The sequence below is a fragment of the Mus caroli genome, unplaced genomic scaffold (genome assembly GCF_978045245.1).
Source record: "Mus caroli unplaced genomic scaffold, Mus_caroli_1 scaffold_7, whole genome shotgun sequence".
Classification (NCBI taxonomy): Eukaryota; Metazoa; Chordata; class Mammalia; order Rodentia; family Muridae; genus Mus; species Mus caroli.
Window position 1 is genome coordinate 58,982,998 of NW_028227262.1, and position 16,781 is coordinate 58,999,778.

The 16,781-nt window shown below is 39.0% G+C and overlaps 1 protein-coding gene across 1 annotated transcript; it reads right to left on the reverse strand.

Moving 5' to 3' along the window:
• Positions 1–8,412: 8,412 nt before the first annotated feature.
• Positions 8,413–10,881, reverse strand: LOC147003900 (vomeronasal type-1 receptor 52). Its single transcript, XM_085839624.1, has one exon. The coding sequence runs from the start codon at positions 10,879–10,881 to the stop codon at positions 9,952–9,954; it is 930 nt and encodes a 309-aa protein (XP_085695750.1). The 3' UTR covers positions 8,413–9,951.
• Positions 10,882–16,781: the final 5,900 nt, after the last annotated feature.

Sequence of the window (16,781 nt, forward strand, 5' to 3'; positions counted from 1 at the left end):
CGAGCTCTGGGGGTACTGGTTATTTCATATTGTTGTTCCACCTATAGGGTTGCAGACCCCTTTAGCTCCTTGGGTACTTTCTCTACCTTCTCCATTGGGGGCCCTGTGATCCATCCAAGAGCTGACTGTGAGCATCCACTTGTGTTTGCTAGGTCCTGGCATAACCTCACAAGAGACAGCTATATCTGGGTCCTTTCAGCAAAATCTTGCTAGTGTATGCAATGTTGTCAGTGTTTAGAGGTTGATTATGGGATGGATCCCCGGGTATGGTAGTCTCTAGATGGTCAATCCTTTCATCCCAGCTCAAAACTTTGTCTCTGTAACTCCTTCCATGGGTGTTTTGTTCCCAATTCTAAGAAGGGGCAGAGTGTCCACACTTTGGTCTTTGTTCTTCTTGAGTTTCATGTGTTTTGCAAATTGTATCTTCTATCTTGGGTATTCTACATTTCTGGGCTAATATCCACTTATCAGTGAGTACATAACATGTGAGTTATTTTGTGATTGGGTTATCTCACTCAATATGATGCTCTCCAGGTCCATCCATTTGCCTAGGAATTTCATAAATTAATTATTTTTAATTGCTGAGTAGTACTCCATTGTGTAAATGTACCACATTTTCTGTATCCATTCCTCTGTTGAGGGAAATCTGGGTTCTTTTCAGCTTCTGGTTCTTATAAATAAGGATGCTATGAACATAGTGGAGCATGTGTCCTTCTTACCAGTTGAACCATCTTCTGGATATATGCCCAGGAGAGGTATTGAGGGATCCTCCGGTAGTACTATGTCCAATTTTCTGAGGATCCGCCAGACTGATTTCCTGAGTGGTTGTACAAGCTTGCCATCCCACCAAAAAGGGAGGAGTGTTGCTCTTTCCAACATCCTTGCCAGCATCTGCTGTCACCTGAATTTTTGATCTTAGCGATTCTGACTGGTATGTGGTGGAATATCAGGGTTGTTTTGAGTTGCATTTCCCTGACGATTAAGGATACTTAACATTTTTTCAGGTGCGTCTCAGCCATTCAGTATTCCTCAGTGAGAATTCTTTGCTTAGGTCTGAGCCCCATTTTTAATGGGGCTATTTGATTTTCTGGAGTCCACCTTCTTGGGTTCTTTATATATAGTGGATATTATTCCCCTATCTGATTTAGGATTGGTAAAGATTCTTTCCCAATCTGTTGGTGGCCTTTTTTGTCATACTGATGGTGTCTTTTGCCTTACAGAAACTTTGCAATTTTATGAGGTACCATTCGTTGATTCTCGATATTACAGCACAGGCCATTGCTGTTCCTTCAGGAATTTTTCCCCTGTGCCCATATCTTCAAGGCTTTTCCCCACTTTCTACTCTATAAATTTTACTGTCTCTGGCTTTATGTGGAGTTCCTTGATCCACTTAGATTTGAGCTTAGTACAAGGAGATAGGAATGGATCAATTTGCATTCTTCTACATGATAACTGCCAGTTGTGTCAGCACAATTTGTTGAAAATGCTGTCTTTTTTCCACTGGATGGTTTTAGCTCCCTTGTCAAAGATCAAGTGACTATAGGTGTATGGGTTCATTTCTGGGTCTTCAATTCTATTCCGTTGGTCTACTTGTCTGTCACTACACCAGTACCATATAGTTTTTACACAATTGCTGTGTAGTACAGCTTTAGGTCAGGCATGGTGATTCCACTAGATGTTCTTTTATCCCTGAAAAGAGTTTTTGCTATCTTAGGTTTTTTTCTCATTCCATATGAATTTGCAGATTACCCTTTCTAATTTGTTGAAGAATTGAGTTGGAATTTTGATGGGGATTGCATTGAATCTGTAGATTGCTTTTTGCAAGATAGCCATTTTTACTATATTGATCCTGTCAATCTATGATCATGGGAAATGTTTCCATCTTCTGAGACCTTCTTTAATTTCTTTCTCCAGACACATGAAGTTCTTATCATACAGATCATTCACTTCCTTAGTTAGAGTCACATTAAGTTATTTTATATTATTTGTGACTATTGTGAAGAATGTTGTTTCCCTAATTACTTTCTCAGCCTGTTTAATCCTTTGTGTAGAGAAAGGCCATTGACTTGTTTGAGTTAATTTTACATCTGGATACTTAACTGAAGCTGTTTATCAGATTTAGGAGTTCTCTGGTTGAATTTTTAGGGTCATTTATATATACTATCATATCATCTGCAAATAGTGGTATTTTGACTTTTTCTTTTCCAATTTGTATCCCCTTGATCTCCTTTTGTTGTCTAATTGCTCTGGCTAGGACTTCAAGTACTATGTTGAATAGGTAGGGAGAAAGTGGGCAGCCTTGTCTAGTCCCTGATTTTAGTGGGATTGCTTCCAGCTTCTCACCACGTACTTTGATGTTTGCTACTGGTTTGGTGTAGATTGCTTTTATCATGGGCCTCAAATTCCTGATCTTTTCAATACTTCTATAATGAATGGGTGTTGGATTTTTTCAAATGCTTTCTCCCCATGTGACGAGATCATCATGAGGTTTTTGTCTTTGAATTTGTTTATATATTAGATTTCTTTGATGGATTTCCATATATTAGTCCATCCCTGCATCCTTAGAATGAAAGCTACTTGGTCAGGATGGATGATTGTTTTGATGTGTTCTTGGAATTGTTTAGCGAGATTTTATTGAGTATTTTTACATCAATAATCTCAAGGGAAATTGTTCTGAAGTTCTCTATCTTTGTTGTGTCTTTCTGTGGTTTAGGTATCAGAGTAATTGCGGCTTCATAGAATGAATCTTTGTAGAGTACCTTCTGCATCTATTTGTGGAATAGTTCATGAAGAACTGGAATTAGATATTCTTTGAAGGTCTGATAGAACTCTGCACTAAACCCATGTGGTCCTGGGCCTTTTTTGGTTGGGAGACTATAAATGACTTCTTATATACTGCTTAGGAGATGTAGGACTGTTTAGATCATTAACTTGATCCTGTTTTAACTTTGGCAAGTGGTACCTGTCTAGAAATTTTTCCATTTCATGCAGGTTTTTCAGTTTTGTTGAGTTTAGCCTTTTGTAGAAGGAGCTGATGGTGTTTTGGATTTCTTCAGAATCTGTTCTTATGTCTCCCTTTTCCTTTCTGATTTTGTTAATTAGAATACTGCCCCTGTGACCTCTAGTGACTCTGGCTAAGGGTTTATCTATCTTGTTGATTTTCTCAAATAACCAGATCTTCATTTGGTTGATTCTTTGAATAATTCTTCTTGTTTCCACTTGGTTGATTTTGCCCCTGAGCTTGATTATTTCCTGCTGTCTACTCCTCTTGAGTGAATTTGCTTCCTTTTGTTCTAGAGCTTCTAGGTGTTTTGTCAAGCTGCGAGTGTGTGCTCACTCTAGTTTCTTCTTGGAGGCAGTCAGAACTATGAGTTTTTCCCGTAGAAATGCTTTCATTGTGTCCCATGAGTTTGGATATGTTGTGGCTTCATTTTCATTATACTCTAAAAAACTTTCATTTCTTTCTTATTCCTCCTTCCTTGACCAAGGTATAATTGAGTAGAGTATTGTTCAGTTTCCACGTGAATGTTGGATTTCTATTATTTATGTTGTTATTGAAGATCAGCCTTAGTCTATGGTGACCTGATAGGATGCATGGTATAATTTCAATATTTTTGTATCTGTTGAGACCTGTTTTGTTACCAATTATATGGTCAATTTTAGAGAAGGTACCATGAGGTGCTGAGAAGGTTTTATCCTTTTGTTTTATGATAAAATGTTCTGTAGATATCTGTTACATCCATTTGTTTCATAACTTCTGTTAGTTTCATTGTGTTCCTGTTTAGTTTCTGTTTCCATGATCTGTCCATTGATGAAATTGGTATGTTGATGTCTTCCCGTATAATTGTGTGAGGTGCAATATGTGCTTTGAGCTTTACTAAAGTTTCTTTAAGGAATATGGCTGCCTTTGCATTTGGAACATAGATATGCAGAATTGAGAGTTCCTCTTGGAAGATTTTACCTTTGATGAGTATGTAGTGTCTCTCCTTGTCTTTTTCGATAACTTTAGTTTGGAAGTCTTTTTTATTAGATATTAGAATGTCTATTCCAACTTGTTTCTTTACACAATTTGCTTGGAAAATAGTTTTCCAGCCTTTCATTCTGAGGAAGTGTCTGTCTTTTTCCCTGAGATGGGTTTCCTGTAAGCAGCAAAATGTTGGGTCCTGTTTGTGTAGCCAGTCTGTTAGTCTATCTCTTTTTATTGGGGAATTGAGTCCATTGATATTAAGAGATATTAAGGAATAGTGATTGTTGCTTCCTATTATTTTTGTTGTTAGAGTTGGCATTCTGTTCTTGAGGCTGTCTTCTTTTAGGTTTGTTGAAGGATTCCTTTTTTGCTTTTTCTAGGACGTGGTTTCTGTTCTTGTATTTTTTTTTCTCTTATTTTCCTTTGAAGGGCTGGATTCATGGAAAGATAATGTGTGAATTTGGTTTTGTCATGGAATATTTTGGTTTCTCCATCTATGGTAGTTGAAAGTTTGGCTGAGTATAGAAGCCTGGGCTGGCATTTGTGTTCTCTTAGTGTCTGTATAACATCTGTCCAGGATCTTCTGGCTTTCATAATCTCTGGTGAAAAGTCTGGTGAAATTCTGATAGGTCTGCTTTTACATTTTACTTGACATTTTCCCCTTACTGCTTTTAATATTCTATCTTTATTTAGTGGATTTGTTTTGATTATTATGTGTCGGGAAGAATTTCTTTTCTCTTCCAGTCTATTTGGAGTTCTGTAGGCTTCTTTTATGTTCATGGGCATCTCTTTCTTTAGGTTTGGGAAGTTTTCTTCTATAATTTTGTTGAAGATATTTGCCGGTCCTTTGAGTTGAAAATCTTCATTCTCATCTACTCCTATTATCTGTAGGTTTGGTCTTCTCTTTGTGTCCTGGATTTCCTGGATGTTTTGAGTTAGGATCTTTTTGCATTTTCCATTTGCTTTGATTGTTGTGTCGATGTTCTCTATGGAATCTTCTGCACCTGAGATTCTCTCTTCCATCTATTGTATTCTGTTGCTGATGCTCGCTTCTATGGTTCCAGATTTCTTTCCTAGGGTTTCTATCTCCAGCATGGCCTCACTTTGGGTTTTCTTTATTGTGTCTACTTCCTTTTTTAGGTCTTGTATGGTCTTATTCAACTCCATCACCTGTTTGGTTGTGTTTTCATGCAATTCTTTAAGGGATTTTTGTGCTTCCTCTTTAATGTCTTCTACGTGTTTAGCAGTGTTCTCTTGTATTTCTTTAAGTGAGTTATTAAACTCCTTCTTGATGTCCTCTACCATCATCATGAGATATGCTTTTAAATCCAGGTCTAGCTTTTCAGGTGTGTTGCCATGCCCTGGACTGGGCCAAGTGGGAGTGCTGGGTTCTGATGATGGTGAGTGGTCTTGGTTTCTGTTAGTAAGATTCTTATGTTTACCTTTCTCCCTCTGGTAATATCTGGAGTTAGTTGTTATAGTTGTCTCTGGTTAGAGCTTATTCCTCTCATCATTCTGTTAGCCTCTATCAGCAGACATGGTAGACTAGCTCTCTCCTGAGTTTCAGTGGTCAGAACACTCTCTGCAGGCAAGATCTCCTCTTACAGGGGAGTTGCACAGATTTCTGGTATTCAGACCTGTCTCCTGGTAGAAGATGAAGGCCTGAAACAGGACCTGTCCCAGAAGCTGTTAGCTTCTGTAGTCCACCCTCTCACCTGTGCAGACTAGTCTTGGTGGGATCTGGGAATCAAGATGTCTCCCCCAGGTACTCTTGCAAAGCCCTCCTGGATGGGCCGGACAGCTCTCCTCTGGCAGGGAAGGTGCCTGGATATCTGATGCCAGCTCTCCTCTGGCAGGGAAGGCACCTTGATATCTGATGCCTGAAACAGGGTCTGCCTCAGAAACTGTCCTCTAGGGACCTTGGGGGTGTGTTCAGACTCCACGCCCAAGGTGACCAGGTGCTGGCGCCAACTGAAAGGGACTTGGGACTCTGGTCAGGTTGGGTTTTCTGCTTCAATTATGCTGTCTCAGGTCCCACATGATTGGAATGGAACAGACATTGTGTTCCACTTACTGTTGGTCCTAAGATCGAGTGGAGAGTTTTCTAGGGTCCTTGGGGGTGTCTGTGGACTCTGCCCCAAGGTGACCCAGATCTAGCGCCAACTGCAAGGGATTTGTGACCCTGGTCATGCCGGGTTTTCTGCTTCCCTAATGCTGTCGCAGGTCCTGCGCCATTGGAATGGAACATAAGTTGTGTTCCACTCACTGTTGGTCCTAAGATTGTGTGGAGAGTCCTCTAGGGACCTTGGGGGTGTCCATCGACTCTGTGCCCAGGTGACCTGATGCTAGCGCCGACCGGAAGGGTATCACGAAGTTTTTAATCACTGTTGCTCTGTAGTACATCTCGAAGTCACGGATGGTTAATCCTACCAAAACTCTTTTATACTTCAGGGTTGTTTTGGATATCCTTGTTTTTTTGTCTTTTCATATGAAATTTGGAATTACTCTTTCCATGTCTGTGAAAAATTGTGTTGGAATTTTGACTGGAAATGCATTAAGTCTATAGATTTTTTTTCGTAAATTTCCATGTTCACTATGTTAACCCTGCAGATCCATGATCATGGGGCGACCTTTCTTTCTTCTGATGTCTTCTTCAGGTTCTTTCTTCAGAGACTTGAAGTTCCTGTCATACATATCTTTCACTTACTTAGACTTACTCAAAGATATTTTATATCATTCATGTGTATTGCAAAAGGGTGTTTTTCCCCTAATTTCTTTCTCAGACCACTTATCGTTTGTAAAAAAGAACACTACAAATTTCTTTGAATAAATTTGTATCCAACTACTTTGCTGAAGGTGTTTATCAGCTCTAGCAGTTCTCTGGTGGAGGTTTTGGAGTCACTTAAGTATACTATCATATCATCCACCGATAGTGATACTTTGACTTCTTCCTTTCCAATTTGTACTCCCTTGATCTCCTTTCATTGTCTTATTGCTTTAATCAGAACTTCAAGTACTATATTGGAGAGGAAGCTAGTGGGACGCCTTGTCTTGTTCCTGATTTTAGAGGAATTTCTTTAAATTTCTCTCCTTTTAATTTGATGTTGGCTATTAACTTGCTGTATATCATTTTTACTATGTTTAGGGAAGTGTCTTTTATCTCTGATCTCTTCATGACTTATATCATGAACAGGGTTGTACTTTGTTAAAGCCATTTACAGAGTCTAATGAGATGATCATTTGAATTTTTACTTCCAGTTTGATTATATGGTAGATTACATTGATAGATTTCCATATGTGAACCATTCCTATATGTCTGGGATGAAACCTACTTTACTATGATGATAAATGATCTTTTTGATTTGTTATTGGGTTCACACTGCAAGTGTTTTATTTTTTGCATCAATGTTCATAAGGGCAATTGATCTGGAATTCTCTTTCTTTATTGAATCTTTGTGTGGTTTAGGCAACAGGGTGACCACATTCTCACAAAACTAATTTGACAATGTTCCTTGTGTTTCTGTTTTGGGCAATGATTTGAGGAGTAGTGATATTAGCTCTTATTTGAATATATAATATTATTCTGTGCCAAAATCATCTGGCCCTGTGCTTTTTTTAGTTGGGAAACATTTTATGACTGCTTATCTTTCTTTAAGAGTGAATAGAACTATTTATTTATTTTTATTACATATTTTATTTACATTTCAAATGTTATCCCCTTTCCTCGTTTCCCCTCCAAAACCCCCTATCCCCTCCATTCTCCCCCTGCTCACCAATCAACCCACTCCTGCTTCCTGGCCCAGTCTTTCCCCTACACTGGGGCATAGAGCCTTCAAAGGACCAAGGGCCTCTCCTCCCATTGTTGACTCACTAGGTCATCCTCTGGTGCATATGCAGCTGGAGCCATGAGTTCTACCATGTGTGCTCTTTGGTTGGTGGTTTAGTCCCTGAGAGCTCTGGGGGTACTGGTTAGTTCATATTGTTGCTCCCCCAATGGGGCTGCAAACCCCTTCAGGTCCTTGTGATCTTTCTCTAGCTTCTTCATTGGGGACCCTGTACTCAGTCCAATGGTAGGCTGTGATCATCCAACTCTGTGTTTTTCTTCTTTATTTACTTTGGGGTGGGGGAGGTTGCAAGGATAGAGGAAATATACAATGGAACATGGTGTGAAATTCTCAAAGCATCAATAACAATTTTTAAAAGGAGTAAGAAATGACAAATGTATAAGATAAATGACCATATTGACCAATGAAAAGCATTTCTAGGTTGCACAGAGCTACATGAACCGGGTTCCTGAAAGGGAAGCTGGAGATGTATGGAAAGACATGGCAAGAAAAATAAGGAGACCAAACAAAGATGCCAATCAAGGCCCTAAGTTTACTTAAGAGTCAGAGCTTATAAAGGGTTAGGCCCATCCCCCACTATGCCAGGCTCTCATTGCCAGGCTCTTGCTTATTCAGGATTGCCTCAGTGGGTAGCAGCATCTTGGAGAAAACTGCAGAGGTGGCACAACAACAGACATATCTAGGTCTGAAGACTCCACCCTAAGTGGGCTAGCTGACAGTGGCAGAACAGGTCTGAGCCAGACTGCTCAAGGCTGGGGAAGGCTACACTAGCTGATAGGATGTAGGTGGTATTAGTTTATAACATTTCACAAAGTTGTTCTTTTGACATATTAAGTACATATGACACTAAGTACTGATGAAAAATAAAACACTGGGCATGTTTATCTTGGATTGATTGTTTTACAATACAAAAGAATATCCCACACTTTGATTAAGATTAGTTGCTTTCATGCTAGGTAATATTCTATTTTTTTTATTAACTTTCACTTGGAGTTTAAACTGCATATAAATCATCTCATCAAGAAGGTCAGAACTGTATTCCTCCACCAGATGGTGAACTCTTCCAAGGTGTTCCTCCCTAAGAAGTCTGATTAACTGAAGAATTTGTATCCTTCAGGCAAAAACAGAGGATAAGAGATAGATCATCAGGAATGATGGTCAACCCATTGAATTGGATAAATTTATCATAAGCTTTTAAACTGTTGAGCAATTACAGTTTGGTACTTTTAGAATCTTTACATATTCAATCGTTTTCTACAGCAAGGCTAAAGTACCTGAGTAAATTTTCATCATGAGAAAATACATGTGAGACACACATTTCCCATTCTGAATATCATGGCCATACAATGGTGTTGGAGAGGATGTTCACATTATTGTCCAATCAGTGTGCACATGTCTACAGCACTCCATTCCTGAATTGAAACTCCAACTCCCTCAGAAAAATTTACACAATGTCAATTTCTTGAATCTGAGTCCTATATGTAGATTCTTACAACATTTGCTCCTATGTGACAGAAATTTCCCATTGCAGAGTAGACTCAGAGCTCATTTCCATTAGTCAATGCTCCAGAATCTCCTAGATTCTGAATAATGAATAGTACTTCAAGCATATAGAGGAAATGATTGTTTTCCTATATCCAGAAAGTCCTAGCTCTTACCTTTTTGGTACTTTGAAATGTTGAAAATTTGTTAAACACATTTTCACATATATATTTTTTAACTCTCGAATAAAATTGATATGTGCATGATCATACATGTGTGTGTTTTCATATCATGTCATTATGTATACTGTGTTTACCTAATTTTAAAAACTACATAAAGGGGCAATTAAGATATTGTCTTTAATCAGCACAGATTTAGAGAAGTGTAAGTCCTTCAGGCTGTGACAAGGCAGATCACCTTTCAGACTTTTTCAGAAAAGAGTTAAGGGAAAACATTTGCAATCATTCAATGTGTGTGTTTGATTTTTTTTGAAAATATAAATCTTCCATATCTACAGTTTTAGAAAAGTGCATGAGTTAAATAGAAAAGACACAAGTCCACATTTTCACTTAACCTTAAACCATGCACATTATTCCAATACTCATAACTCTGGTGCCAAATGTGACTCATTGTGAGAAAACTTACCCTCATAGAAAATCAAAGTACTACCTTCTCATACATGGATATCAACAGGTTAGTTATACGTTTTTCATTACTGAGAACCAGAAGAGGACTGACAGCAGCATAGCTATGAGCGACAAGAATCTGTACACAAAAGGGCAGTGGGTTTCCCTGTAATATAGTTCTTGAGTAGGAGATGATACTGTCAAAAGTTGACATCAGCAGAAAGAAGCTCATAAGCATTAGAATGGTCCTGAGGGCTCGTTGCTCTGGAGTTGCTTTGGGAACAAGTTTTGAGTTCTGAAGGCGCTGGGACCGAGTCTTATGCCTGCACAAGAGAGTTGCCATGTAGCAAGTTGAGAGGCCCATGAGACCAATAACGAAGACATTCCTGAAAGCCAACAGTGTGGAAAAGGTATGTTGCATTGGTGAACTCGGTAGTAGAAAAGAACAAGAATTTGTGATATATATAAGATTAACAGAGGTGACATTTCGTGTGGCAATAGCTGCTATTAAAATTTGGCTGCTGGTAGATATATAGAAGATACTCAGAAAAATAAAGAAATATGAGAGCTGATGTGGGGAATTCTGTTTGAACTTTGCTAAGTGAGAGCTTTGAGGACAGAGAATGATGGCCTGGAAGACACTCAACAGGCAAGTGGCACAAACAGAGAGGCTCCTGAAAAACCTGTGCAAGAAAATGACTAGTTTACATGTGATGATATCCCATCCTCCTGAAGACATAAAAAAGTCTTCTGTTATATATGCTGCAAGTAGCAGCATTACTAGGTGTATTAGGGCCACAAAGCCAATGGGCAAGTCCGTGAGTCTGGCCCTGTGCCCACGAATGAACATGAAGGTGTGGAAGAGGAGAAGGCAGCTGTTGGCTGAGATCCCGATGCCTATCTCAGAGAAGAAGGCATTTCTGATGTAAACACTACAGTAAAGTGTATTGTCTTTATTCATGTTATGCTGGGTAAAAGCATGCAGTAGTTGTCTAAAGAGAAATCAAGAAACTCCTTTGTTTCATATTGACTTCCACATCCAGAAAAGGAACATTAACCTGAATGTGTACCGATGCATCCCAATTTATCCTCAACAGAATAGAATTTCAGCTCTCTCACACCATTGAGAATCCTTCCCTACTCTTACATATTTTCTAATCCTCCCCAACTTTGGATAGCTTAAGTTTTCGATTGTGAACCTTTATCAGGTATAAGTTTTGAACCCTAATAAAATCCCATACATTATAAAAATATTTCCTTTCTTATTACCTCTTATGTCCATGTAACTGGCCAATGCCAAATGTGGTTTTGATTTGTATCATCTTGTTTGCCACTCATGCAATAGTTGAGTATTTTCAGTGAAACTGAAGGTAGAAGATTTCACAAAATGGAATGAGATGTTTCTGAGAACAGAGTGCCCCTGCATTAGAAAACTCAAAGAGTTACTTCATTTAGGCATTCTCATTACCTTTCATTTATTGCCAGACCAAATATTCTTGTCATAATTCCACCTAAAACGCTATGTGTAGACTCAGAATTCATGCTTTTTTCAGGTTCTACAACCAGTCAGATTGAACACACACACACACACACACACACACACACACACACACACACACACACACACCTATGTACTCTGAGGCCAGGATGGAGTCACATCCTCTAAATCATGTGGACACTCATGTGCTAGTGTCAGAGAGACTCTAGGTGTGAAAGATGTAATATACACACCAAATGGGAAAGTCCTTCCTGGACATCATGATCTCCATGGAAATGTAAGCCACTGGAATTATTCTCTTGCCATTTCTGATTCTCTGCCTGGGGGAAATTAACATAGCTCTTTTAAAACAATTTAATTGAAACGGAGGAGATGAAAATTATTAAAAAGTAGAATGGTGAAACTATCCATGTCCTGAGAGTTCTGACAACATTTCAGGCTAATGATTTGAATCCTCCTTTGGAACTCCAAATCTCTGTTACATTAAGATCTCTAGAAAATCAATCACCAGCCTCTCTGAGAAGACCCCAGTCATCAGGTCCTGGCAGGGACAGACCTGTTGTTCTTTTTCATTGAGCAAGCAGTGAGTAGGTAACAACTATAGTTACAGTCAATTCAGAACTCTTGCACACAAAACATAACAAGATTGAGACATTTTCTATTGACAAAGAAATTGAAATAAATTTTAACTCAATGAGTAAAACACAAGCAAAAGGACTAATTGAACCTAACTACTGTTTCTTCAAGAAGCCGGATATTTGTGTTTATAGGAGAGAGTGGAAAATTCATGTGTGTGAACTGATTAGTCAGAGTTCTAGGGAGGCAAAGCCATGGTGCTCCTGGGAACAGTTTATAACAAGCTGAGCAGGGGCTGATTCTTAACGCTAGAATTTCCCAATATCTGAATATGGATTGAGAAAAAAAAAGCAATCACTTGGGAACCCTGTTGGGTCCTTTTCAGTCATGTGCAGTTGTCTTTTGTGGGATGAGCTTTGGATCTGTCACCTGTGTGTCAGAATCCAGACAAGTTGTGGGTTCACATTCACCTCTTTACCAAACTTCTTTAGATGACTTCATTGGATAGGATATGAAAACTAATTATGAAGAAGAAAATGGGAAAAGGCTCAATTACATCACATTTAACACACACATGCGCACACACACACACACACACACACACACACACACACACACACATGGCGATTCAAACATTCAGATAAATGAAATTAGAAGGTATATTTTATTTGGGAAGTAAGACACAGAGAGACAATTACCAGAATGAAACATTTTGTATTCCTGGGCCATAGGATCATGTTCACTGTGCATTTACAATCAGTCTCCTGTAACCACACCATCACAGCTCCCTGAGATGACAGCTCCTACTAAGGAAAGCACGGCAGACCAAAGGCTAATACTATTAACCTGTGATTTCTCAAAATGAATTGGAACAAAAGGCTGTGTCACTTTGACCAACAATTCTCCAACAAGAACTGTAGAATAATAAACCCTGGAGCAAGCAGAGGAAGCCTCCTTCTGAGGGATGCCCATGGTAGTCCAGTGATTCTCAAAACAGCATAGACAGCTGATCGAGCTATGGTTGCCTCTCAGAGTTTATAGGTACAAGAGATGCCACACTTATAACACAGTGTATGTGTTATTTGATTGAATCTCACCTGAAAGCCTCCTTGATGTGGTCTACCTCCCATGGTACTAGAAAATTGTCTACACGCTATCCAAGGAGGGACAGAATCAGTAGCCCTCTCAGGCTGAAACACTTCTGAACCAAAACAAAGAGGAGTATGGCAAACTGGCCATAAAGGTGCCACATGTGCACTTAACCTTAGAGGTAACCAACAGTTGTCTGATTGGATATAGAACCCAATTTCCTCAACAGGAGGAAAATTATAACTGATTCTAGAAAGATAGACAACTTCTGAGGGTCAATAAAAAAATTACCTTAGAAAAGAATTTAATACCATAACTTTGCAAGTCCAGCATAATTCCTAAAAACATTCTAGGACGTAGATGTTTAGAAAAGTAAGGCTACTCACCCTCGTCATAGAAGGTCCCTTTGACAGCAGATGGAGACCATCACAGAAAGCACAACTGCACACAACACAGTGATCTGTAAATTGTGGGCTAACCTGCAACAATAAATAAGTCTATATCACAGGTCCTGCAGGTTTGGCTGAGGGAACATCTAGGAAGATGAAGCAGAAATATTCAAAGTGCCAGATTTCCAGGAAGATATGAATAAAACAGAAATGATGGCAAAAGAAAAACTGAAACAATGGCAACACCAACAGCAAGCTAATGTGGAAGGGGGAAATTTTTACAAGTACTTGCCCTAGACAATGAACTGCAGGTTACTAGAGTCTTTGGGAGAGGAAAAAAAAAGCATCTCCAAAGTTTGAGCACCATTATTGCTTATCTAATTCAAAGCAGTCAGCCCTGGTACCATATTAATCTCAAATAAAAATGCATTTATATATTTGTGCAAATGCACACAAACATATTTTGTATAATATGTATACAAAAATAATAAAGAAAAGCAGTGATTCTGAGTGAGGGATATGTGAATGATTTCAGGGAGGTAGACAAGAGAAAAGTGACATTCTTAGTTAACTAAAATGTATTTGAAACTAAATAAATAAATGGGGGAAATAACCTTGAACAATCATTAATAGGCATTCTGTTGTCATGGAAAATAATTCCTCTATCAGCTCTTAGAAAGAATGGCTTGATTTCTTTATACTTATTTCTGACTACTTTGTCACCCAAATTCATAAGCCACTTCATTCAATAATAGTTGATCTTTGAAAATAATAGATTCAAAATGAGGAACATTTAATTATATCGTGGGCTTAGAATTTTTAACATGTTTATTCATAAATAAAACAAATAATAAGTATATAATATATTCAAGTATGTAAGCTTAGCAAATTAATGATTAGTTTTTTTAAAAAAGAAGGAAAGTCTAAATAGAATATTAAGAGATTTTATATCAGAGAGATATATATCTGGAAAAGAAAACACCCTTGTTGCTGTGCAAAACACAGTTGCCTGTACTGAGGGGCCATCAGAGCTCGGGGGTCTTCTCTGCCGATGCTGTAAACATCCCTTCAGCCCCTGAGCTCCTTCTCCTTCAGCCTGCCTGGATCCCGACCACCTTCTGATTCTGAACTTGGTGCAAAAAACTTACCAAGATGGACATAGCAGGAGAGATCTCTGCCCAAGGAGATCCTGCACAGGTTTAGGTGAAGGGAGTCTTTAATGCATCCCTATAGCTTGTAAGTTTAGTGTCTTTCTAAGGTGACAAGTTCCAGCTGAAGAGCATAAAAATCCCAGTGTGGAGCATCATTTCCACCTTTATGTCACCCTGTCCTCGATAACAGCTATCATGTTAGGGTGAGCAAAAACTTTATCTGAGCTCCCTTGCCACATCTGCCACATCAGAAAGTTTGCAACAAAACACGCAACCTGACTTTTCTTGTTTAACTCCTTAGACTTAATTCTGAGTAGTTTCCTCCACTGTGATGGCTTTCTAATGGGATGCAGGACTCCTTGTCTCCACATAATTTCCCAGTGCACCTGAGGGTCCTCTCTATACAGGTTGTGTCAGGCAGCTTTTCCCTGGGTTGATCTTCTCTGTTTTCAAGGCAGTGTTGATTGTGTTTTCTTATATTCCAATGTCCTAGTCACAAGATTTTAGCTTTGAGAGAAATAAAGGAAATTAGATTGAATGCAGAAAACTCATGTTGCCCTGGAGAGAGATGGTGACACAGGAAGATGGAAAATAGCTGAGGCCAAGCTGGTCTGTGCTCCAAGATACATCTCTGACTGTGAATCTTAACCATCATATCACCTTGGCAAAACATATTAGTTCCATCCAATTTATTCCTCCCTACTGAAAAACCTCAACTTTAGCTCATCCCCAACCTCAGAAGCCATCCCTCTGCCCTCACATTCCTAAAGGTTTACAAATTTAGAAGACTCTCTGCCCAACTGTCAGACTTGTGTATGAATGTTCTTATAACATAATAGCTACTGTGTATTTGATAACATGCTTCTTTTCCAACTGTCACTGAGCAAGCATCTCTGGGACCTGTCTTTGATTTCTCTGCAGTTTTACCATCGTCAAATACACAAACAGCTGCATTGAGTGAGTTTGAAAAATGGACTATAATGTTAAATTAGAAATGCAACCTTGATGAGGACAATCGGCCTGTGGGTGTGACATGATCAGAGTCATTTATTTTTTCCTTACTCTAGTAACAAATATTCTTAATAAAGTTCTATTGCAAGTTTTAAGAACTGTGCTCTCTAAACCCAAACTTCTTCAAATTTTGCTACCATCTGCCATCTTCATAGAGTATGACTTTGAGCACTCTAAAGCTCAGTTCCAGTCTCTTTCTCTAGAGTGTAAGGACAGGCATATGCCATGTTTGGGACAACCACAGGTGACATGAGATGACATCTATTCACTAAACATGTATAGAACACATATGTGTGTGGAGTCTGTGGGGCACATGATGGTTGGTGTCTGTGAAGTGTCAGCCACTTCATCATCATGCAGTATTTAGACATGTGGACTAGTAGAGGTAAGGTAGCTGTTTTAATGACTGACCTGCCCTGTCCCTGTCTAAAATAGAAAAGGCAGAAATGGGGACAAAAAGCAAAAGTCAAGAAACATCTGGGAAATCCTCTGCAGAGCTTTTATGGACATTCATTCCTTGAATTCTCTTATGCTTCTGTCACCTTCACCATGTTTCCATAGCAGCTATCTCCTGTTTCTTATCAAATATTAGAGCAACCAGATCCTAATATTTTCTCTCTTTTAGCATGAAAATTCATGGTGAGTGGCTGTGGATTCAAGTAGAACTACAGATACAATACCTTCAGACCCATTCCATCATATGGTTCCAATGTAAGGAAAAGCACCCAAAATACCAAGAAAGGTGAACACCTTAGGATTCTGACATCATCTCTTTCAGGTGAGCCACACTACTTCTCTGGACTATAAGGTCCTGAGTCTAAAATTCATACTAGGAAGTTTGTCAAACTGTTTGTTCGCAGAATGTCTCTCATGGACCACTCACATTAACCTTCACTGTAGCATCATAAGTATGAAGCAGGGATGAAGCCAATAAGGGTGCTTGTGTTGGGGTGCACTAGTGGGTATTGTAAGAGGCACAGACAGGAGGATCACAATGAGTCTAGACAACATACACTTAAAGGACTGACAAATGTGTCAGTGGGTATGAAAGCTTGATCTTGAGTCCCTCCTTACAACCTATGTAAAGGTAGAGAGAGAACCAACTCTACAAAGCTATGCTCTGCCACACGTGAGGCCATAACAATTT

What these genes read in the sequence shown, in the direction of transcription:
- LOC147003900 (XM_085839624.1), bottom strand. Translation starts at nt 10,881, where the DNA reads ATGAATAAAGACAATACACTTTACTGTAGTGTTTACATCAGAAATGCC.